At 36.2% G+C, this 21,548-nt stretch overlaps 1 protein-coding gene across 5 annotated transcripts; it reads left to right on the top strand.

The window, feature by feature from the left end:
- Positions 1-627: 627 nt before the first annotated feature.
- LOC121997348 (protein WVD2-like 7) lies at positions 628-7,519 on the top strand. 5 transcript variants are annotated; one of them, XM_042551709.1, is made up of 11 exons: positions 628-858; positions 1,323-1,443; positions 2,177-2,770; positions 4,554-4,787; positions 5,397-5,440; positions 5,531-5,620; positions 5,690-5,786; positions 5,882-5,953; positions 6,057-6,167; positions 6,876-7,023; positions 7,093-7,519. In XM_042551709.1, the coding sequence occupies exons 2-11, from the start codon at positions 1,411-1,413 to the stop codon at positions 7,242-7,244; spliced, it is 1,575 nt and encodes a 524-aa protein (XP_042407643.1). In that variant the 5' UTR covers positions 628-858; positions 1,323-1,410; the 3' UTR covers positions 7,245-7,519. The 5 variants fall into 5 exon arrangements, with proteins under 5 accessions (XP_042407643.1, XP_042407642.1, XP_042407641.1 ...); XM_042551708.1 differs by having other exon boundaries at positions 2,177-2,818; positions 6,876-6,999; XM_042551707.1 differs by having other exon boundaries at positions 2,177-2,818; positions 6,876-7,020.
- The last annotated feature ends 14,029 nt before the right edge of the window (positions 7,520-21,548 follow it).

The following is a 21,548-nucleotide window of genomic DNA, read 5'->3' as shown; positions in this document are numbered from 1 at the left end:
ATAAAACCCAGCAGGAATGCTGATCGGTGTTGCTGACCGATCAACATTCCAGCAGGAATTATTAACTTTTTTTAATTTTTTTTCTTTTTTTTAAATAAAATAATAAATAAAAACGTTTCTAATACATATAATAATTATACAAGTCCAATATACTTCGATCCATATTAATCCTAATAAAAAATAGTAAATACTAATGTTATATTTTTGTAATATTAGGATAATTCCTGCTGGAATGCTGATCGGTCAGCAGACCGATCAGCATTGCTGACCGATCAACAAGAATGCTGATCGGTCAACAGACCGATCAGCAGGAAGCGATATGTGTGCGTTGGAGCTGGGTTTTATTACTGGAGCGGAGAAACGCACGTGCTTAGCGCGTGGGTTTTTTGTCGCGTAACGACGGGCGCAGAGGGCGCACGGGAGGCGGGCGCAGAGGATCTGGACTCGGTCAAATTATAGGCGACGCCGGCGGTGCCACGTGTTCATCCCTACTGGCGAGGCCACGTCGGGATCCCGTTCCGTTAAGGCCACGAAGACGCCAAATCGACGGCTACGATGCGAGATCTCGATGGGGCATGAGAAGGTAACGGAGAATAAAGGAAAGGCGTTACGCCGATGGTAATAAGGACAAAATAAGAAGCGAACCAACTCATTCCTCCTCTTGCTTGCTCGAGGCGAAGTGCTCTGTGGATGTCTTCCAAGGAATCGGCTCGTCCTCTTTCTCCGATTTGGATAGTTCACAGATGTCAAATTGGTCTGTTTGAATGAGTGGGGGAAGCGGGAAGTGAAATCTTTCGAAGTCGATCGAGGGGAAATCTTCTCGCTGAGCTATTCGTCGTCGGATTTTGTTGGAATGAGGTAAGATTAGGGCTTATTGGACTGTTCTTTGAGGAAACTAAGGAGTTTTGCTTTTTTTAAATGGTCCGTCGATATAGGACCAGGCCACTGGAGTAGTTTTTAATGCAATTTAATGCTATAAGTTAGTGAGTAGTGGGTTGGGGATTAGGATTTACGGTTTCTGGGGGTTTTAGTATACGTAATCTGAATCTTTTGTCAATATGCAAAGGTTTTTTTCCTTCGTTATTTTCTCCGTTTGTCGCTTTTTCAGATCTTTGTCTTGAAACTACTGGAAATTTTGTACTGAAAGACAAGCTGGTATCATATTACATTGTTGCTATTCTGTAAATTTCATCTTGTAAAATTGAGTATTTCTTTGAGACAAACATAATCCTTCTGTTCGAATCCTTCCTTTGTTTTTTTTCTTCCGGAATGTATTTTGAATGGAATTTTGGATCGTCACACTGACGTACTTCAGGCTGAAGTGAATAGGTCATTTTACTACACTGAGAAAGCTTGGAGATCTGCACCTAGGAAAATGGATATTTGGTGATCAGGGTTCGGCTTTCCACAATGAGAGAAACTGAAGACTCCGTTGTGTATCAGGTTTGTTTCTTTGCTTCTGAAGTCAAATGATGGTGCACTTGCAGAATCATCAACTCTGCTATTTATTTATTTAAATCTTTCTTAAATACAGAAAATGATAGATTGAAAGATAGATATACACTTGTACCGTGTAGTTTTTTAACTGACCTTTCTTTAATTTTTTTCACAGTTCACAAAGTTAACTAGGGGTAACATCAGGCAAACTTCATAGGATTGTAGCGTCCTAAATTTACTCTTTTCTTCTGTTTTATTCTTTTGGCTTTTTCTTGTGCATATGCTTCTTAGTTTGATTTGAATGTTAGCATGAGACAAGGAAGTGTAGGAAAGAAATTCTGTCTTTTTTTTCCTACTTCAATAATTCAAAACTTTTTTTTCCCTAGACAAGAGAATGTCGACAAAAAAACCAGGGCTGGATTCTTACATAAATTTTGTCTCCCATTATGGAGTATTTGCTACTAGTTAGAAGCAACTAAACTGTAGTAGTTTGAGTATTAGTTACTAGTTGAGGTAGATAACCAATGTAGAGCACTTTTGCCACTGTAAATAGAAATGTTTAGTGTGTTGCTAATAGATCATTTTTTCCCGTCAAATTGAATCTGAGAGTTACTCGATTATGTTTATATAGTGTTTCAAAATAGAATGTTTTCTTCTAACCATTTCTTCCTGATTTAAGATGTATGCTATTATGCTTTCTTTATTTACCTTTGCCACTCAAAATTCTGTTTCTTCACAGGCTGAGAGTTTACCCTCTGGGTCTGTATCATTTGGCCGCTTTGAATCTGAAACCTTGTCGTGGGAAAAAAGGTCATCATTCTCTCATAACAGATACCTTGAAGAGGTTGAGAAATATGCTACACCTGGTTTGGTTACTCAGAAAAAAGCTTATTTTGAGGCTCACTTTAAGAAGAAGCCACTTTTGCATCTCAACTCATTCGGTAGTCAATATGAAAAATACCAAACTACCAAAGATCATATTGAATTCTGTAAAGATGATCTTGTTGAATGCGGTGATAATGAACCCACTGAATTTACTTTCTATGATGAGACACCTCCAATTTCTTATGAGCACGAGTTGGTCATACATGAACATGACAAACAAGTTTTGAGCCCCGAATTCTCACAAGAGTTTAGTCCATCAATAAGTGAGCATCTTATAGTTTGTGGTGTTGTAGAGTGTGGTGAAGCACACCAAATACAATCAAATGATGATATTCCAGGAGATGAGACTCTGCAAATGGTCTCTAAAGAGAACCATGAGCATAACTCTGGTTCCCCTCAAGAACAACATGATGAAGTGCAAATTGCAACTGAAATTCCTGCAGATCTGGGAAATAAGGCTGCTGCTTCCAAGAAAACAGAGAAAATTACTCTCAAAGTGAGATATCAATTATCAGAACTGTCTTTCACCCTTTTTTTTTCTAATGATAATTTGTTATTGATTATTATTTATGAATGGATAAATGTTCCAATTAGCCCTGAAATAAAAGGTGAATAATCTCTTCTGCGGTCTAGAACACATCCACTAGTCAGCTTAGTTCTCTCTTGCTTCACGTATACAAATATTTCCTTTCTCTGACATGCTATTTTAAAAAAATATATGTACCCTTTTGCCCAGCATTTCATTTACCTACTTTCATTTTGGCCTTGGTTTAGAGATTGTCAAAATTTACACTTTTTTGCTGGTGAATAATCTTCGTTTCTTGAACTAATTCAATGATATTTTCCACTAATGTTTCTATGGAATATCTTAGTAATTATATTATCTTGGCAAAAGATATGTACGATGTTAGTATTACTAGTGGTAGAACTATTGGGAGCTATAATGAATTTTCTTCAAGCATGAGCTCTAAGTCACTATCTTTTTTACATTAGCATTGGATGAACTCTCTAATCACATTCAAGATGAATCTCTTTGGTGCATGATATTCACAGATATTATTTTATTAACTAATGAAAGTGTAATTGGAATAAATTTGAAGCTTGAAGCATGGAGGAAAAGCTTTACAAACAAAGGTTTTTAAGATCTTGAATTGAATACATGAAATATACTTTCAGTAACAAAAAAAAAGGATTGCATTGAATAGTTACGATTGACAGACATAAAATCTCCGTACGTGAAATTTTGTGATATATTGGGCATATTATTCTACAAGAAGGGAACATTGTGGAAGACATCATTTTAGGATAAAGAATGAACAATTAAAATAGAAATGATTTTGGAGTTTTGTGTAATCGTTGTCTCCCCCATAGATTTCAAGGACTGTTTATAAGATTGTAATATGACCCACCATACTTCATGAATTGGAGGATTAGGCTATTAGGAAATAACATGTATAAAAACTTAATGTAATATACATGTGAAGGCTAAGATAGATATGTAGAGTTACTAGAAAAGATAAAACAAAAATTTTAATATTAAAGAGCAATTAGGTATTGCTCTAATAGTTAATAAAATGACTACCAATAGATTGGTGTGGATGGTTTGAACATGCTCCAAACTACCAATAGATTTTGCTAGGCCAATGGAGGGATAATAAGTAGTCAACACCAAATAGTTAGGAGAAACACAACTTGGTCAACAACAAATAATCCATTAGCTATGAGGTATGCAAGAGTTAGTCCCTAAACTATCAAGCAACGTATATTCTCCATTGTTTATTGCTAGCTCAATGGAGGGATATGAAGTAATCAACACCAACTACTTAGGAGAAACACAACTTGGTTGACAACAACTAATTCATTAGCTATGAGCTACTGTCCATGCAATTGTTGATCCCTAAACTATCAAGCAACATATATTCTCCATTATTCATTGCTAGCTCAACATCAATCTGTCACATCTAAAGTTGACTATTTCTTATGCCTTCATTAACTTTTCCTCTTCATCAACATGTTGCTGGCTTACTGTTCCTTTCAATGTCATATGACTCATATCAGTTATGTATAGTGTGAGCTGGAGCATTTACTACAAGATTGATGTGCAGCTAATAGTTGCTTCCAGTTTTTATGTTGACAATACATATTCAACAAGAATTGCTACATTGATTCAACAATTTTTAAAATTTTGTCTTGTTGGTATGGTACGCCACTAATCTACCTCTTTATATAAGGTAAAGGGAGAACTTGAGAAGCAAATTACAAAAGCAAAATCAAAGAATCAGTTAGCAGATTCACAAATTATGAGAAAGCCTTCAACTCAGAAGAATTCTCGTTATCCTGATAAGATATTTGCAAAAAGAACAGATGAGGTGGAGAGAGAAAGCACAAAGAAGGCACAACTAGGAATGAAATTGCCTGAAAGAGTTCCAAGAAATACTCTTGATGCTAAATCCCAGAAATTTGAGGTACTAAATCTTACCCAACTTTGATTGGAGTGCCATCTGAAAATGTAAAGAATATATATATATATTTTTTTGCTTTAGAAACTTGTGTTCTAAAACGGCCAAATAAGGCCTTCATTTTCAAGAGATAGTCATGAAAGCCCTATGAAAAAGACAACTCCAAATTTACCCATGAAGCATTGTTTTGATAAAACTTTAGTTGTATATAAAACATGAATAACAATGTTTTGCATAAAATTGTTCTGTTGGTAATCTAGATATTTCATTTCATTGGGTCATCAATAAGAAATATTTGAAACTTGTAGCTGTACTTTGAGTGCTTTGAACAAAAAAAAGGCCTTATTTTGGCATTCTCCAATTTTTTTGAGGATTTTCTTGAGAATACGGCAAGTCTAGTTGCATAATCAGCAGTTGCACCACTTCTAACTTGATAACTTGTAAGAGAGTTGCAGATGTATTGAAGTATTTTTATGGTTAATGGATTTTGTAGCAGCCTAAGTCACACAATTTTAATACCAGGAAAAAATAGAAGTTAATGGCATCTTAAGTCCTAGATTATGATGGTGAAATGATTGGCATTATTGTCATCTAATGATAAAATATTTGTTTCAGGATTCAGAAAAGCTGATAGCCAAAGTAAAAGTAGAAAACAGAAGGTGTCATACATTCTTACATTAATTACAAATTTACAGCATTCTCGTGCTTTTACATGTGTATCTTGCATTAATGTTTTATTATTTTAACAGAAATAAAGGTCAAAGCAAAAACAAGGTAGTGCAAATCCCTAATCCTATTGCCGGAAAATGTCAAATTGATGAGCAACATTTTATGAACAGGTAATTGAATAAAATCTCTATAGTCAGTTGTCTTTCATTGTGTCCTTTCATGTAACATTTTTCTTGCAGATCTTTGAAGTATACTGTTTCAGCTAAGACAGAAGTTAGTCAAGGTACTTCGGACTTCCATTTCAAAAGTGAAGGGCGGGCTATGAAACGAAAAGAGGCAAGAACTCATAATATTCTTGTTTGGAACATCATTTGTGTAGAAAGATTGAACCTCAAATATGTAACTAACTCGGGACCACCCTTATGGTTCAGTTTTACACGAAGTTAGAAGAAAAGCTCCATGCCAAAGAGGCCGAGATGACTGAGATCCAAATTAGAACACAGGTATTTATTCCAATACCCTTGCCATGTACATGTTCTAGTAAAATGGCAATCGTTGTTTTATTCAATGTTTGCTTTTAAACACAAATGTCATGCATCACTCCAGGAAGAAGCAAAAACAGAGATTAAGCAGCTTAGGAAGAGCCTTAACTTCAAGGCAACTCCTATGCCTTCTTTCTACAATGGAGCTGCACGTGGCGCCACCAGAGGCAAAAAGGTCCATAACCATTTATCTTTGTTAATTTTTAATTTCATAATCACGATATATCATTTCATAGAGGAAGAGCCTTAACTGCTTTTTCCTGTGAACTAATAGTATATCATAAGCATGATGAAGGGGTGAAATTTTTCATCACTTTCATTTTCTCATGTAACTAGCACTACATTGACTCCTAAATCTTACTACTAGCATCATTATTGTCTCAGCAACTTCGGTGTTGATTAATAATATTGAAAATTGGTCACCGATTGCTTTAATAATTATGCCCAATTGACCGAAGATTTGATAGTAGCATAACTATTGTCTCAGCAACTTTGGTGTCAATGAATATATTTTGATAACTTTGCATTATATTTACTCTGGTGACTTGTATGCTTCAACTAGGTCTGAATGGTCATAGGGCATGATTTTCAAAGATGAAATACTTGGTTTATCCACCAAAACATTTGCTGCCACTTATGGATCTCTGAAACTAAATTTAACTTTCAGCATCTCTTGTAATGTGTCAAATCTTGCTATTTGCCACTTGCCACTGCCAAGGTTTCACTTACATTCTAATTTGACGGACATATTTTATATCAATTTACTTCTAATTTACTCTTGTTAGTTATAATTAGAAAGATTCCTACATGTAAGTAGTGGTTCTATCATTGATACGAACTAAAATGCTAACTATATTTTGTCTTTTCGTATTGCAATTTAAAGGTGGTTGAAATGCCTGCAAGTGTTCCCAAGTCACAAAACAATACTAAGATTCCTACAAAAGGAAGTTCGTCTAGAGATACTTCTCTAGGATTGTCTAAGATCAATCAAGAAGGCTCCTCAACTGGTGAACCAACACCCTCAAAAAGTGGTGACTAGCTTCAGCTTCTGGGCTCAGTAATAGTTTGTTGTTGCAATCTAAACCTATTCCATCATGCAGGTAAGCTTCAAGAGGCACAAGCTCCAGCGAAGAAGCATGAGAAGAGCAACTCCAGTGCAAAACAAGGAGATGGCATCAGAAAGAAAGAACCAAGACGAACTGCAGCGAGAACCAGTGTCACAAGGACGACAACAAAGGCCATTTCCAACTGAGATTTTGCAGATCGAGTGGACTCACAAACTGCAATTTGGGTCATTGTCAATAGCTCGTCAGCCAGTTTTTGAGAGAAATGCAGCTTCATTGTGGATTTTGTAGATCTTATTGCGGATTTTGTAGATCTTATTGCGGATTACGGTGATGTTATGTGAGGAAATATTAGCCAAATTCGTTTTTAAACCACGCATGTATTTTTGATCCAAACATTGTGGACTATTCCTAGTTTTGTGAAAAAAAAAAAAATGATAGTAAATTGTAGCAATTTAAAAAACTTTGTGGATGTGGATTTGTCATTGTTCTTAAAATTGTTGTATATTAATTTTAGTTATTTTTGATAACAAGAAACTAAGAACCACGAATAGGAATCAAACATTCGTGAACAAGTTTGGTGTTCGATTTGATAAAAGTTTGTTTATGTTCGTTCAATATAAATAAGATTAATTAAACAAACAAGCTTGAACAACTCGTTAAGTTAAACAAACAAGTTTAAACACGTGTGTTCAGTTCGTTAATGTTCGTGAACAATATTCGTGAACAATGTTTATGAACCATGTTTATGAACCATATTCATTAATAAAACTATTTTCAATATGCTGAATAAATAAATAAATTTAAATTATCAAGCTTAATAACCAATCAAACAATTAAAAATTTCAAACAAGCTTGAATTGAGAGTTTGATAACATCTAAACGAACCAAGCTCGAATCAAACTCAAGCCAAGCTCGAACCAAGCTCAAGCCAAGCTCGAACCAAGCTCAAGCCAAGCTTGAATTGAGAGCTTGATAACATCTAAACGAGCCAAGCTCAAGCCAAGCTTCAAACAAGCTCAAGCTCATAAAAAATAAACCAAGCCAAGCTTGAACACTCATTTCAAAAGCTTGGTTCATTTTAAGTTCGGCTCGGCTCAGCTTAGTTTGGTTACGTTATCAAACAAGTTTGAACACCCCAAAACTTAACTTGGCTCGGCTCGACTTGGCTTGGCTTTGCTTTGCTTTGCTTGTTTACCGTCCTAACCACGAAATACTCAGCTGGACCCGGCCTGAATGTGAATCTCGAAGGATGAATCTGTAAAATAGTAAAACTGATTGCCTGCATATGCAAATTTCACTTATTATTTGGATAATTTAGATTTGTAACTTCCGACGTGACGAGCCACTGGTAGCGGAGGCGGCGGACGGGAAGGTTGCTGCAGTCCTCGGCAAACTCAAGTTCTCTCTCGTTCACTCTGAGCTCCCTTTTGTCTTCCTCTCCCTCTCGTTGGACCCGTCAGTTGAATCCTCTGCCTCGTAGCTTTTTGGCGGAAGCCTGGGTTTCACCGCTTCTCACCTGTTGCTGTTCCACCCTTTCGTCTCCAGCCCTTGATCTGTTGTTTCGTCTCCATGGAGGTTGAGGCGCCGCGGGCCCTTACTGATGGCGTATCTTTTTCCAGTTCACTACCCTCTGTTGACTGCTGGAAGTCTTCATCTCATGTTGATTTCTGACTTACTACCAGACCCTAAACTTTCTCCTCCTGATTCAATTTATGAACTTTTCAGTTGTTAATGTTAATTCCTCTGGTAGCTTCTGGAGTATGCAAACTGATCGTCGAGGCTAGTGTTCGACACTATCTCCGTAAACGATATTGCTCCGCTACGGTGCTTAACGGATTGTTGCAATTCGTTCCCAAGATACAACGACGACGAACGTCTCGGAATCGTAGCACTCCGACTTCCGAGACCAGCGAACCTTCTAGTAGACTTCTTGGACTCTTGAATGCACAAGATGAGATGAATGCTTGAGGAAGAGAAGAGAGGATTGAGTGAATTGAGTGAATTTTCCATCATCTGGAGGGTTCTATTTATACTGAATGAAGAGGTTGATTGTCCTTTGGGTGAGTGGATGTGTTTCTTGGGCTGGATCGATCTAGATCATCCATTCTGAAGGGTTGTAACCCTTCACCAAGCCCACTTCAATCTCATCCATCAGATCTGAGGAGTTGTGACCCTCAGATCCCGCCTATTGTCATCGGCCATCGGATCTGGATCCATTGATTCGATGCTTCAGATCAAGTCTCATCCCAGGCTGTCAGATCGTTACTCTTTGCGATCCAACGCTCTAGATCGCATCACAAGTGATCCATCATACCTATTTGATCAACGGTAGCCATCCATTCCCTAAGTCAACTGTCCAGTCATCTCCCTTTGCCCACGAGGATGCCGCATAGGTGCTGCCACGTCAGGTAAGTGCAAAGTCCGCCTACAAAGCGCCCATTGCGCACGTGGCGGGTGGCGGGCTCACAGGTGCGAGCACCTGCTCGCCCTGGGCTAAGGGGTAACCTGTCCTTTTATTTTTGTGTTAACTCCATTAACACATCTTCATTAATAAGTAGAGAATACACATCGAGAATTTCTGATGTGGGACTATTCTCCCATGCACTTTATTAATGAATAATAAATGTTATTTTGGGCTGACTTTAAACATTAATTTCTCATTCACCCTTAATCGATTTTGAGCAAATTAATAGTCTAAATCTATCTACGCGAATCGTAGATTTCAATTTTGAAGTCAATTACGACTTTCAACAATTGATGGCTTCCTTCCTCTAAATCGTTTTGGTCCATTTAAGGCCCCAATATCCAACAATCCCCCATATGAATGGAAATTAATGCAATGCGTATATGCATGCTGACATTTTACAAGAGTCCAATCGATAAGTCACTACATCGGGAGAGGTAGCTTGTGGCTTTGAACCTTCCGTAGTGAAATGTTATCGAGTATACTAGGCTGCGCAGTGAACTTGATGTCTTGAACTGCTCAGCTGTTGGTGTATACTGAGACAAAAATGTTGGTGCGGGTAGCACTAACGGTCTAACCCAGGTTTTGATGAATGACAAATAGGTTAAGTTAGTTGTGTTGTTGTCTGACACTTTGATCAAGTGTGCAGGAAAAGTCCAGCTAGGTCGACGGGCTGACCGGATAGCTGGCGAGAAGTCCAAGCGGGTCGACGGGCTGACCGGACGCTTGGCGAGAAGTCCAGCTAGGTCGACGGGCTGACCGGATAGCTGGCGAGAAGTCCAAGCGGGTCGACGGGCTGACCGGACGCTAGGCGAGAAGTCCAGACGGGTCGACGGGCTGACCGGACGTCTGGCAGGTAAGTGAGGTAAGTCACTGGAGGGGAGTGACTGTGAGGACGCATTCCCGGGAAGGGGACATTAGGCGTCGATCCGGCTTAGATCCATTTCGGATGTCTAAGTCGAGATCGTGACTAGATTCCGGTCTCGGAAAGACGGAATCTAAGTCATACTCTCTTTATCTATCTGTTGAACTTTAACATGCTAACCATTTGTTTTACAGGATATATATTTGCCTCGGACTAACCTTGTTTTGCAGGAAAAAGGAGTCTTTCGAACAGGTGGTCCGGCGCGAGAGGATCCGGCGCCGGAGGTCAGCGCCGGAGGATCCGCGCCCGAAGGCTAATTTTATCCGGACACCTCGTCGCCACGTGGAGCATCTTGATTTGAGCAAGATTCGTCACCTCCGTGCGCCTTAAGGGATCCAGCGCCTGAACAAGATATAAAAGAAGCCCTGCAGTGAGCTTGAAATGAACTAGGACCGAGAACTCTTCACGATCTTGCCGCCGACGCTCAAGTGCGACGTCAACGACGCTCCGACAAAAGTGCTCTTTCGGTTTTTGGTTAATTTTCTCTTTGTCGGTATTGCTTTATTATTACTAGCATCTCCTGTACTTTTTCTGTAATCATATTTCGATCTGCTAGTGATTGCCTAACGAAAGTGGTCAAGGACCACGGGCCTTCGAGTAGGAGTCGTCACAGGCTCCGAACGAAGTAAAAATATTTGTGTCTACTTTATCTTTTTCCGCTGCGCTTAAACTCTTGTGTTTTCGAATCGATATTCACCCCCCCCCTCTATCGAATCTAACGGTCCTACAAGTGGTATCAGAGCAGGTACCGCTCTGATTTGGTGCAACCACCAATCAGACAGGGGTGAATTTTTTTTAATTAATTTTAAAACTGGTGTTTTGATAACTTAATATTTAACTAATCAATTTAAATTAGTGCAACATGAATCTAGTTTTTTTTTTATTTTTATCTTTTTCTTTCCCGCACTACTAATCCAAGACCAAGTCTTGGGATATTTTTTCTTGGTTATTTATCTGTGCACAGAATGTCCCAACAAGAAGGATTCAGCACAGTGCGACCTCCACTCTTCAACGGGGACGACTTCCCTTACTGGAAGAAGCGCATGGAGGTCTACCTCAAGACAGACTTCGACCAGTGGATGAGTATTACGAAACCTTACAAAATTCCAGTGGACAACGCCGGGAATCTAGTGGATCCTGAAGACTGGACAGCAGATCTCAAAAAAAAAGCATCAACAGAAAATAAAGCGATCAACACTCTACAGTGCGGATTGACAAGAGAAGAACTGAACCGAGTCGGTCCACACAAAAACGCTAAAGAACTATGGGACAAGCTGATCGAACTGCACGAGGGAACAAGCGACGCTAAGGTAACAAAACGAGACCTGCTTCTAAATAAAATTTTTAATATAAAAATGCAGGAAGGAGAAACAGCGAATCAACTACACGCGAGGATCAAGGACATCCTCAACGGGCTTCATGCAATAGGCCATCAAATGGAGAACAGAGACTTAATAAGGTACGCATTAAACGCCTTTCCACGTAACAGTTTGTGGGCATCAATAGTGGATGCCTACAAAATTTCTAAGAATCTTTCTAAATTAAAATTGGATGAGCTTTTCAGTGAATTAGAATTGCACGAACAAACTAATGCTGGAGCCGAGAAAGGTGTAGCCTTATTTGCAGGTTCCTCCAAGAAAAGCAAGCCTGAAGTTGAAGAAGAATCTGACCAAGACTCCGAAAACGAAGAACACCTGGTGAACTTGGTAAGAAAAATGTTCACCAGGAAAAAGAGGAGGATCTTCAAAAGATCAGCTCTCCCTCAGAACAAAAGAACGTGACTTGCTACGGCTGCAACAAAAAGGGACATTACAAGAACGAATGCCCAAAACTAAAGTTCGACAAACCAAAACCAACAAAAAGGAAAGCACTCAAAGCAACGTGGGACGACTCCTCGGACGAATCAGAGGAAGAAGAGCAGAAACATCAGAGCCACCTCGCACTGATGGCCCGCGAAGCCGAAACTGAAAATGAGTCGGAAGATGAAGACGGGTCTGAACCCGAAACAAGCCACGAGTCCGTACTCGTTTCCGAAGGCTCGAATGAGGTATATCTTAATTTAAACAAAAAGTTCTTTAGAATCATTTCTTGTTTAAATAGTAAATTAACCAAAGTAGAAAATGAAAACAAATTACTTCTTAAGGAAAATCAAAACCTCAAGGAACAATTAAAAAATTCAAATCCAACTCAAGATCTAACACTTGAGGAGGAGAATTTATCATTAAAAAATGAAATAAACAATTTAAAGGAGATGTTAGAAAAATTTACAACAAGATCAAAAAATTTAGATTTAATCCTAAATAATCAAAAAGCATGTTATAATAAAACCGGACTAGGATATAAGTCAAATTCAAATAAAACCTTCAAATCATTAATAACCCAATACAAGTCAACCAATCTAGCTTGGGTCCCGAAAGCGTGTCTGACCACGCAAGTAGGACTTAATCAATATTATATACCTAAAGAAAAAATACATTATATAAAATTAAATAAACCAAACCAAAATTCAAAATCTAAACAGAATTATCACCAAGTTAACTATAACTATAAAAAGAATCGACACAAGCCTAAAATCAAAACTTAAATTAATGGCCAATAATTCAGGGGGAGGCTCCAGAATAACTGCCACCTTCAAAACTAACTTACCCGACAAGGTAACCCAAAACTAACAAACCCGGCAGGGCAATTAGAATTAGAGACCAAGTTTAACTTGAATCATGGTACTGGTGAAATTTTTGGATGATAGTACGTTAGGGAAACTTGGGCATCGCATGTCTAGAAAGATATGGTTTCGATCTGGTGCATTTGGCCAAGTGGAACTGACCGAAGCTACCCTTAAACGAATCCTAACCAGTTAGACCAAGATTTAGTACTAAGTTACGTGGATAGGACTATTCGGAAAACCTCGAAAGGTTGGTTACTTCTAATGATGTCCTTGTGACTCACCAAGCTTAGAAGTTTATCCGAAGAATGCCTATTTGTGGAAACCAAAGCTAAGTCTGAATCTAACACAAGTTCAAACAAAATTCTGTAATCAAACTAATTTCATCTCACAAAATCATAGGATTCCCTGATTGATAATATAGATCGGGTGAGATGAATAAGACTTAAATTTTAATTTTAAAAGTTTTTTAACTTAAAAATTATTTTCAAAATTCTAATTCTAAACTTAAAAATTAATTTCAAAATTTTAATTTTAAACTTAAAAATTATTTTCAAAATTATAAACTTAAAAATTATTTTCAAAATTTTAATTTTAAACTTAAAAATTAATTTCAAAATTTTAATTTTAAACTTAAAAATTAGGTTCAAAATTTTAACTCTAAACTTAAAAATTATTTTCAAAATTTTAATTTTAAACTTAAAAATTATTTTCAAAATTCTAAACTTAAAAATTATTTTCAAAATTTTAATTTAAAACTTAAAAATTAATTTCAAAATTTTAATTTTAAACTTAAAAATTATGTTCAAAATTTTAACTCTAAACTTAAAAATTATTTTCAAAATTTTAATTTTAAACTTAAAAATTATTTTCAAAATTATAAACTTAAAAATTATTTTCAAAATTTTAATTTTAAACTTAAAAATTATTTTCAAAATTATAAACTTAAAAATTATTTTCAAAATTTTAATTTTAAACTTAAAAATTATTTTCAAAATTCTAAACTTAAAAATTATGTTCAAAATTTTAATTTTAAAACTTAAAAATTATTTTCAAAATTTTAATTCTAAACTTAAAAATTAATTTCAAAATTTTAATTTTAAACTTAAAAATTAATTTCAAAATTTTAATTTTAAACTTAAAAATTATTTTCAAAACTTTAAATTCTAAACTTAAAAATTATTTTCAATTTTAAACTTAAAAATTAATTTTGAAATTTTAATTTTAAACTTAAAAATTATGTTCAAAATTTTAATTCTAAACTTAAAAATTATTTTCAAAATTTTAATTTTAAACTTAAAAATTATTTTCAAAATTATAAACTTAAAAATTATTTTCAAAATTTTAATTTTAAACTTAAAAATTATTTTCAAAATTCTAATTCTAAACTTAAAAATTAATTTCAAAATTTTAATTTTAAACTTAAAAATTATTTTCAAAATTTTAATCTTAAACATAAAAATTATTTTCAAAATTCTAAACATAAAAATTATGTTCAAAATTTTAATTTTAAAACTTAAAAATTATTTTCAAAATTTTAATTCTAAACTAAAAAATTAATTTCAAAATTTTAATTTTAAACTTAAAAATTAATTTCAAAATTTTAATTTTAAACTTAAAAATTATTTTCAAAACTTTAAATTCTAAACTTAAAAATTATTTTCAATCTTAAACTTAAAAATTAATTTCAAAATTTTAATTTTAAACTTAAAAATTATTTTCAAAATTCTAATTTTAAACTTAAAAATTATTTTCAAAATTCTAAACTTAAAAATTATGTTCAAAATTTTAATTTTAAAACTTAAAAATTATTTTCAAAATTTTAATTCTAAACTTAAAAATTAATTTCAAAATTTTAATTTTAAACTTAAAAATTAATTTCAAAATTTTAATTTTAAACTTAAAAATTATTTTCAAAACTTTAAATTCTAAACTTAAAAATTATTTTCAATTTTAAACTTAAAAATTAATTTTGAAATTTTAATTTTAAACTTAAAAATTATGTTCAAAATTTTAATTCTAAACTTAAAAATTATTTTCAAAATTTTAATTTTAAACTTAAAAATTATTTTCAAAATTATAAACTTAAAAATTATTTTCAAAATTTTAATTTTAAACTTAAAAATTATTTTCAAAATTCTAATTCTAAACTTAAAAATTAATTTCAAAATTTTAATTTTAAACGTAAAAATTATTTTCAAAATTTTAATCTTAAACTTAAAAATTATTTTCAAAATTCTAAACTTAAAAATTATGTTCAAAATTTTAATTTTAAAACTTAAAAATTATTTTCAAAATTTTAATTCTAAACTAAAAAATTAATTTCAAAATTTTAATTTTAAACTTAAAAATTAATTTCAAAATTTTAATTTTAAACTTAAAAATTATTTTCAAAACTTTAAATTCTAAACTTAAAAATTATTTTCAATCTTAAACTTAAAAATTAATTTCAAAATTTTAATTTTAAACTTAAAAATTATTTTCAAAATTCTAATTTTAAACTTAAAAATTATTTTCAAAATTTTTTTTCAAAGTTTTAATTTTAAAACTTTACTCCAAAACCTTAAAAAAAAAAAAATGCAGTAAAATACCAGGGGCGGGCGCCCCTGGTATTCCCCTCCGGGGCGCCCGGAGGGGATCCGGGCGCCCCGCCCTAAATCAACCCCGGGCGCCCGGAAGGGATCCGGGCGCCCGGAGTCCCCTATAAATAAGGGGCAGCAGGCGCCCCCAATTTTTGCACCACTCACTCTCACTTTTGCCAAGGTTCACTTCGAACCTCAGCGCGAAAGTACTTTTAACTAAAATTTTCTTACGGTGAAGATGCTGTCGCGATTCAACCGAGGTCGTCAGATCTATATTTATCGATGGCTCCTCGGTAAAACCTCTTCCCCTATATGAAATTTTATTTTGAAATTATCTTTGCAAACTCTCTTAGAATATCTTTTACACAGTAAGAAACGAATAAATACTGGTGCTGGACCCTCCAATGCTAGTACAGACCCTAGGTTTCCCACAGACGAACTTAGGATTAAGTTTGAGTCCACCATTTATAAGGCCATAAGGACTACCTGCATAGATAGATCGTTCTTTCTAAGGTCATGTCCCTCTGCTTTAGAGGTTATAGGCTACTATAACTTAACGAACCTTGTCGAATGTACCAGTCCAATAAACATAAGTCTGTGTGCCGAATTTTGCAATAACCTAGTAAAAGTAGACGATTTAACCTATACCACTAGGGCAGCAGGCACTGATATCGTATTTTCCCCTACGACTATCCGAGAGTTTTTAGAGTTGCGTCCATCTACTTGCTCCTTTTTGTGTTATCCTCCGAGGGATCTACCGTTCGAAGATCCCTACTCACATATTACTCTCGATATGATTTATTCATATTTTTTCGGGGGAGAGAGAGATCCCACTGTGACACAGTTTAGGTCAGTAGAACTTCGAGTCTAGGACTACGCTCTTTATAGGGTTGTAGTCCTTTGCATTTTACCACTGACTACTCGGGATATCGCTGTGATGCGTCCATTCCATTCGTTCTTACTTTATGCCCTGATTCATAGGTTAGACATTGACATTAGCCTACACATCTTCTCCACCATCATCTATTCAGCTGGATTTGTGACTGACAGTCGAGTCCATATACCATTTGGTCACATTCTGACAGCCTATATGTCCTCGTTGCACATTGATGTCACTAGGGGAGACGTTGCCCATATGACCGAGTTCGATGTTATAGCCGCTCGAAACTTTTCCCTAGCCGGTATCCACATAGATAGAGATGACGGGACTATGTCTTGGCGGAGGGGGGCACAACACCAGCCCGATCCAGACGCACAGGTGGACGAGTTCATGCTCGCACTATTTCCAGAGGAAGCCGCACCGGCTCCACCACCACCCCCAGCTCGAGCACCACGACGCGCTCCCCGCACTCTAGCCGACCGTATGACCGGACTAGAGAGAGCTATGGCGAGTCTCCAGCAGGAGAACTCTGATTTTCATCGGGACATGCGGCGAGAGGTTGCCGAGTTACGAGCTGCCGGAGTCACCCGACACACTGAGCTGATGGCACTTCTTCGATCCTTGGGATCTGGACCACCCCCTTCATCATCTTAGTGATGACCTACTTCTGTAGCAACACTACTTGTAAAATATTTTGGATTTATCTAGTGGCATTTCAAACTTACATTGAATATGTTCTATCTTAATAGGCTAGGATCTTTCAAAAATACTTTCAAAAATGATTTTACCAACTTATAGGCTAAACTTGTTTGTTTTCAAACTTTTCATTTTTAGATTTTCAAAAACAGTTTTGGCCGTAGACTAGTTTTGAATCCTTAGAAAGCATGTACCCGTAGGACTAGTTTTTGAGCATCTCACCAACACCTTAGGTTTACCTTGCTTGTGTTTGACAAACATAGAAAGGGGTGAGATGCATAGGCCAAATGTCTGGACTTAAGATGCTTATTTCAGTGCATCAGCATAAATCTGGACGTTAAATACAATTCAGATATTAATCAGATTAAAGTTCATCAGTCAAATCAAACACTGATTGATTATAATTAACTTAATCTGACTAACCAAGTGAAAGCTACTATCTTTTGATAGTTAGTTAGTACCTAATTGGTTAGACAGCTGGTTAAAGTTAAGTATCAAATTCAGGGGGAGAAATAAAACTACTTTAGTTTTCCAAATTGAATTTTAAACTTAATTTTGAAAATCAAAGTTTAAAAACACCTTGTTTAAAAAAAATTGTGAAATTTTTTACAAAAAAGTTGAAAGTTTGAAAGGTTTTGAACTTTGAAAATTTGATTTTGAAAAATAAATTTTACAAAAACATTCTAAAAATATGATCTTACTTTTACCAATATCCTTTGAAAACTAAAAGTAAAGATTTAAATTCAATTTAACTTTACTTTGAATATTGTCCTGAATCTAGTTCTTAAAATTTTATATTTTGATTTCAAGATTAAATTTTACGAAAAAAATTAGTTTACAAACTAAGCTTCTCAAACTCATTTTCCTTGATTTTGAAAATTGAATCTTTTACAAACTTAGTGTTGAAAAGTAAATTTCAATTAGTTTTTTAAAAAAAATAGGTTTTTCAAACTTAGTTTTGGAATTTTTGGTTTTGAAAACTTATGTTTGAAAAAGCGTTTCAAAGTTGAAACTTGTTTTGAATATTTAAATCTTGAAATTTAGACCTTATACACTTATGTTTGTAAATTTAAATCTTGAAATTTTTCTAAAAGCTAAAAACTACTACTTATTAAAAATTTTACTTTTGTACTCCAAGTCAACTTGATTGTTTTGTTATTGAAAAATTCTACACTTTTGTCCTTAAATTCCTTGTTTATGTTAAAACTCTACACTATGATTGTTTACCCTTGTTTTTTGATGAATGCCAAAGGGGAGGAGGGTTAGGTGGTTAAGTTAGCTAAACCAATTTGAAAACACAAACCGACTTGAAAACCACACAAATGCATGTTGCTTCGTACATATGCTTTCACTAACTTAACGTTGTCATTCCATCAAAAGGGAGATTGTTGGTACGGTTAACGGTCTAACCAGTTTTGATGAATGACAAATAGGTTAAGTTAGTTGTGTTGTTGTCGACACTTTGATCAAGTGTGCGGGAGAAATCTAGGTCGACGGCCGACCGGATAGTGGCGAGAAGTCCAAGCGGTCGACGGGCCGACGCTTGAGAAGTCCGCCTAGGTCGACGGTGACCGGATAGTGGCGAGAAGTCCAAGCGGTCGACGGGCCTGACCGGACGCTAGGCGAGAAGTCCAGAGGTCGACGGGCTGACCGGACGTGCCGGTAAGTGAGGTAAGTCACCGGAGGGGAGGACCTGGGGACGCGTTCCCGGGAAGGGACATTAGGCGTCGATCCGGCTTAGATCCATTTCGGATGTCTAAGTCGAGATCGTGACTAGATTCCGGTCTCGGAAAGACGGAATCTAAGTCATACTCTCTTTATCTATCTGTTGAACTTTAACTGTGCTAACCATTTGTTTTACAGGATATATATTTGCCTCGGACTAACCTTGTTTTGCAGGAAAAAGGAGTCTTTCTGGAACAAGGTGGTCCGGGCGCCCGGAGGGGATCCGGGCGCCCGGAGGTCCGGGCGCCCGGAAGGGATCCGGGCGCCCGGAAGGCGAATTTTATCCAGACACCTCGTCGCTACGTGGAGCATCTTGATTTGAGCAGTTACGTCACACTCCAGGCGCCCGGAAGGGATCCAGGCGCCCGGAACAGCATATAAAAGAAGCCCCAGACAGGAGCTTCAGAATGAACTGGGACTGAGAACTCTTCTGCTGATCTTGCTGCTCGACGTTCAAGTGCGACGTCAACGACGCTCTGACAAAAGTGCTCTTCCGGTTTTTGGTTAATTTTCTCTTTGTCGGTATTGCTTTATTATTACTAGCATCTCCTGTACTTTTTCTGTAATCATATTTCGATCTGCTAGTGATTGCCCAACGAAAGTGGTCAAGGACCACGGGCCTTCGAGTAGGAGTCGTCACAGGCTCCGAACGAAGTAAAAATATTTGTGTCTACTTTATCTTTTTTCGCTGCGCTTAAACTCTTGTGTTTTCGAATCGATATTCACCCCCCCTCTATCGAATCTAACGGTCCTACAAATAACACCCACACAGAGATCTATCTCACCTACTTTAGGTTCTCATGGTTGGTTCCGTTTCGGCCATGGATACCATCTTGGATTCATGAGTGTTTCATTGAAGCGGCCTGTCTTCACACTCACATAGGTGACACTTCTATCAAGAGTATCCTACCATACTCCACCCTATCAGGTATAGAAGTCACTAAAAGCATAAGCTTAACCTCACTACATGAGGCAGGACAACACAAATTCATCCTAGGATTGGGATAGAGATAAACTATCTAATGTGCTGGACCACAACTTCTGTAACTTTGTTGTCCCATTGAACCAAGATCTTGGGATCTCCAGTCAACAAGGTTGGGTTACCGCTACAGTCGTTTTTAGTTGTAGATTTTTTAATCTCATTCCTCTTGATGAGTAGTATACTTGATCTCGACTCAACCCCTTCGTTAGAGGATCTGCCAAATTATCTTTGGACTTAACATAGTCGATTGCAATCACTCCATTCGAGATCAACTGCCTAATGGTATTATGTCTACGACGTATATGTCGTGACTTCCCATTATACATATTACTCTGTGCCTTTCCAATCGCCGATTGACTATCACAGTGGATTAGTACGGCAAGCACAGGTTTCACCCAGCTAGGAATATCTTCCATGAAATTCCGCAGCCATTCAGCTTCCTCAGCTGCTTTGTCTAGTGCTATAAACTCGGATTCCATAGTTGACCGAGCAATGCAAGTCTGCTTAGTGGATTTCCAAGATACTGCTCCCCCACCGATCGTGAATACGTATCCACTAGTGGATTTGGAGTCTTTTGTATCTGATATCCAATTAGCATCACAATATCCTTCCAACACAGCGGGATATTTTCCATAATGTAATCCATAGTTCATAGTATATTTCAAATATATGAGAACTCGCATCAATGCTTTCCAATGGGTGTCGTTTGGATTACTCATAAAACGACTCAATTTGTTGACCGTACAGGCAATATCCGGGCGTGTGCAGTTTGTGAGATACATCAAACTGCCTATTATCCAAGAATATTCCAACTATGATATGGTCTCACCATGATTTTTCGCTAAGTGTTGACTTAGATCCATAGGTGTTTTCACTGTAGAGAGATCGTACGCATTGAATTTTTTTAATACAGATTCTACATAATGGGATTGTGTTAAAACTATCCCTTCTGATGTCCTGAGAATTTTAATTCCCAATATAACATCCGCTTGACCCATATCTTTCATATCAAAATTTCGTCAACATTTTCTTTGTAGTCATGATTACATCATGATTACTGCCCATTATTAGCATGTCGTCTACGTATAGACAGACAATTACATAGCCTTCAGGTGTGTTTTTGACATAAATGTATTTGTCACATTCATTTATTCTGAATTCGTTTGACAGCATTACTTTGTCAAATTTTTCGTGTCATTGTTTAGGCGCTTGCTTAAGTCCGTACAATGACTTAACAAGTCGACACACCTTTTTCTCATTTCCAGGAGCCATGAACCCTTCGGGTTGCTCCATATAAATTTCTTCTTCCAACTCACCATTTAAGAACGCAGTCTTAACATCCATTTGATGTATTTCAAGGTCATACAGTGCTGCAATGGCTATTAGCACTCGTATGGACGTAATCCTTGTCACCGGTGAGTATGTATCGAAGTAATTAAGGTCTTCCTCTTGCTTGTACCCCTTGGCTACAAGTCTGGCCTTATACTTGTCAATTGATCCATCAGCTTTATACTTACGTTTTAGTATCCACTTACAACCTAATGGTTTATTACCAGAAGGAAGGTCTACTAAT

The sequence above is a fragment of the Zingiber officinale genome, chromosome 6A, assembly GCF_018446385.1.
Source record: "Zingiber officinale cultivar Zhangliang chromosome 6A, Zo_v1.1, whole genome shotgun sequence".
Classification (NCBI taxonomy): Eukaryota; Viridiplantae; Streptophyta; class Magnoliopsida; order Zingiberales; family Zingiberaceae; genus Zingiber; species Zingiber officinale.
The sequence above is the reverse complement of the archived record's forward strand: the minus strand, read 5'-3'. Positions and strand labels throughout refer to the sequence as shown.

Coding starts and splice junctions, on each gene's coding strand:
- LOC121997348 (XM_042551705.1), top strand. CDS start 1,411: ATGAGAGAAACTGAAGACTCCGTTGTGTATCAG. Junction 5,441..5,530: donor GTAAAAGTAGAAAACAGAAG/GTGTCATACATT, acceptor TTATTTTAACAG/AAATAAAGGTCAAAGCAAAA. Junction 5,621..5,689: donor GAGCAACATTTTATGAACAG/GTAATTGAATAA, acceptor TTTTTCTTGCAG/ATCTTTGAAGTATACTGTTT.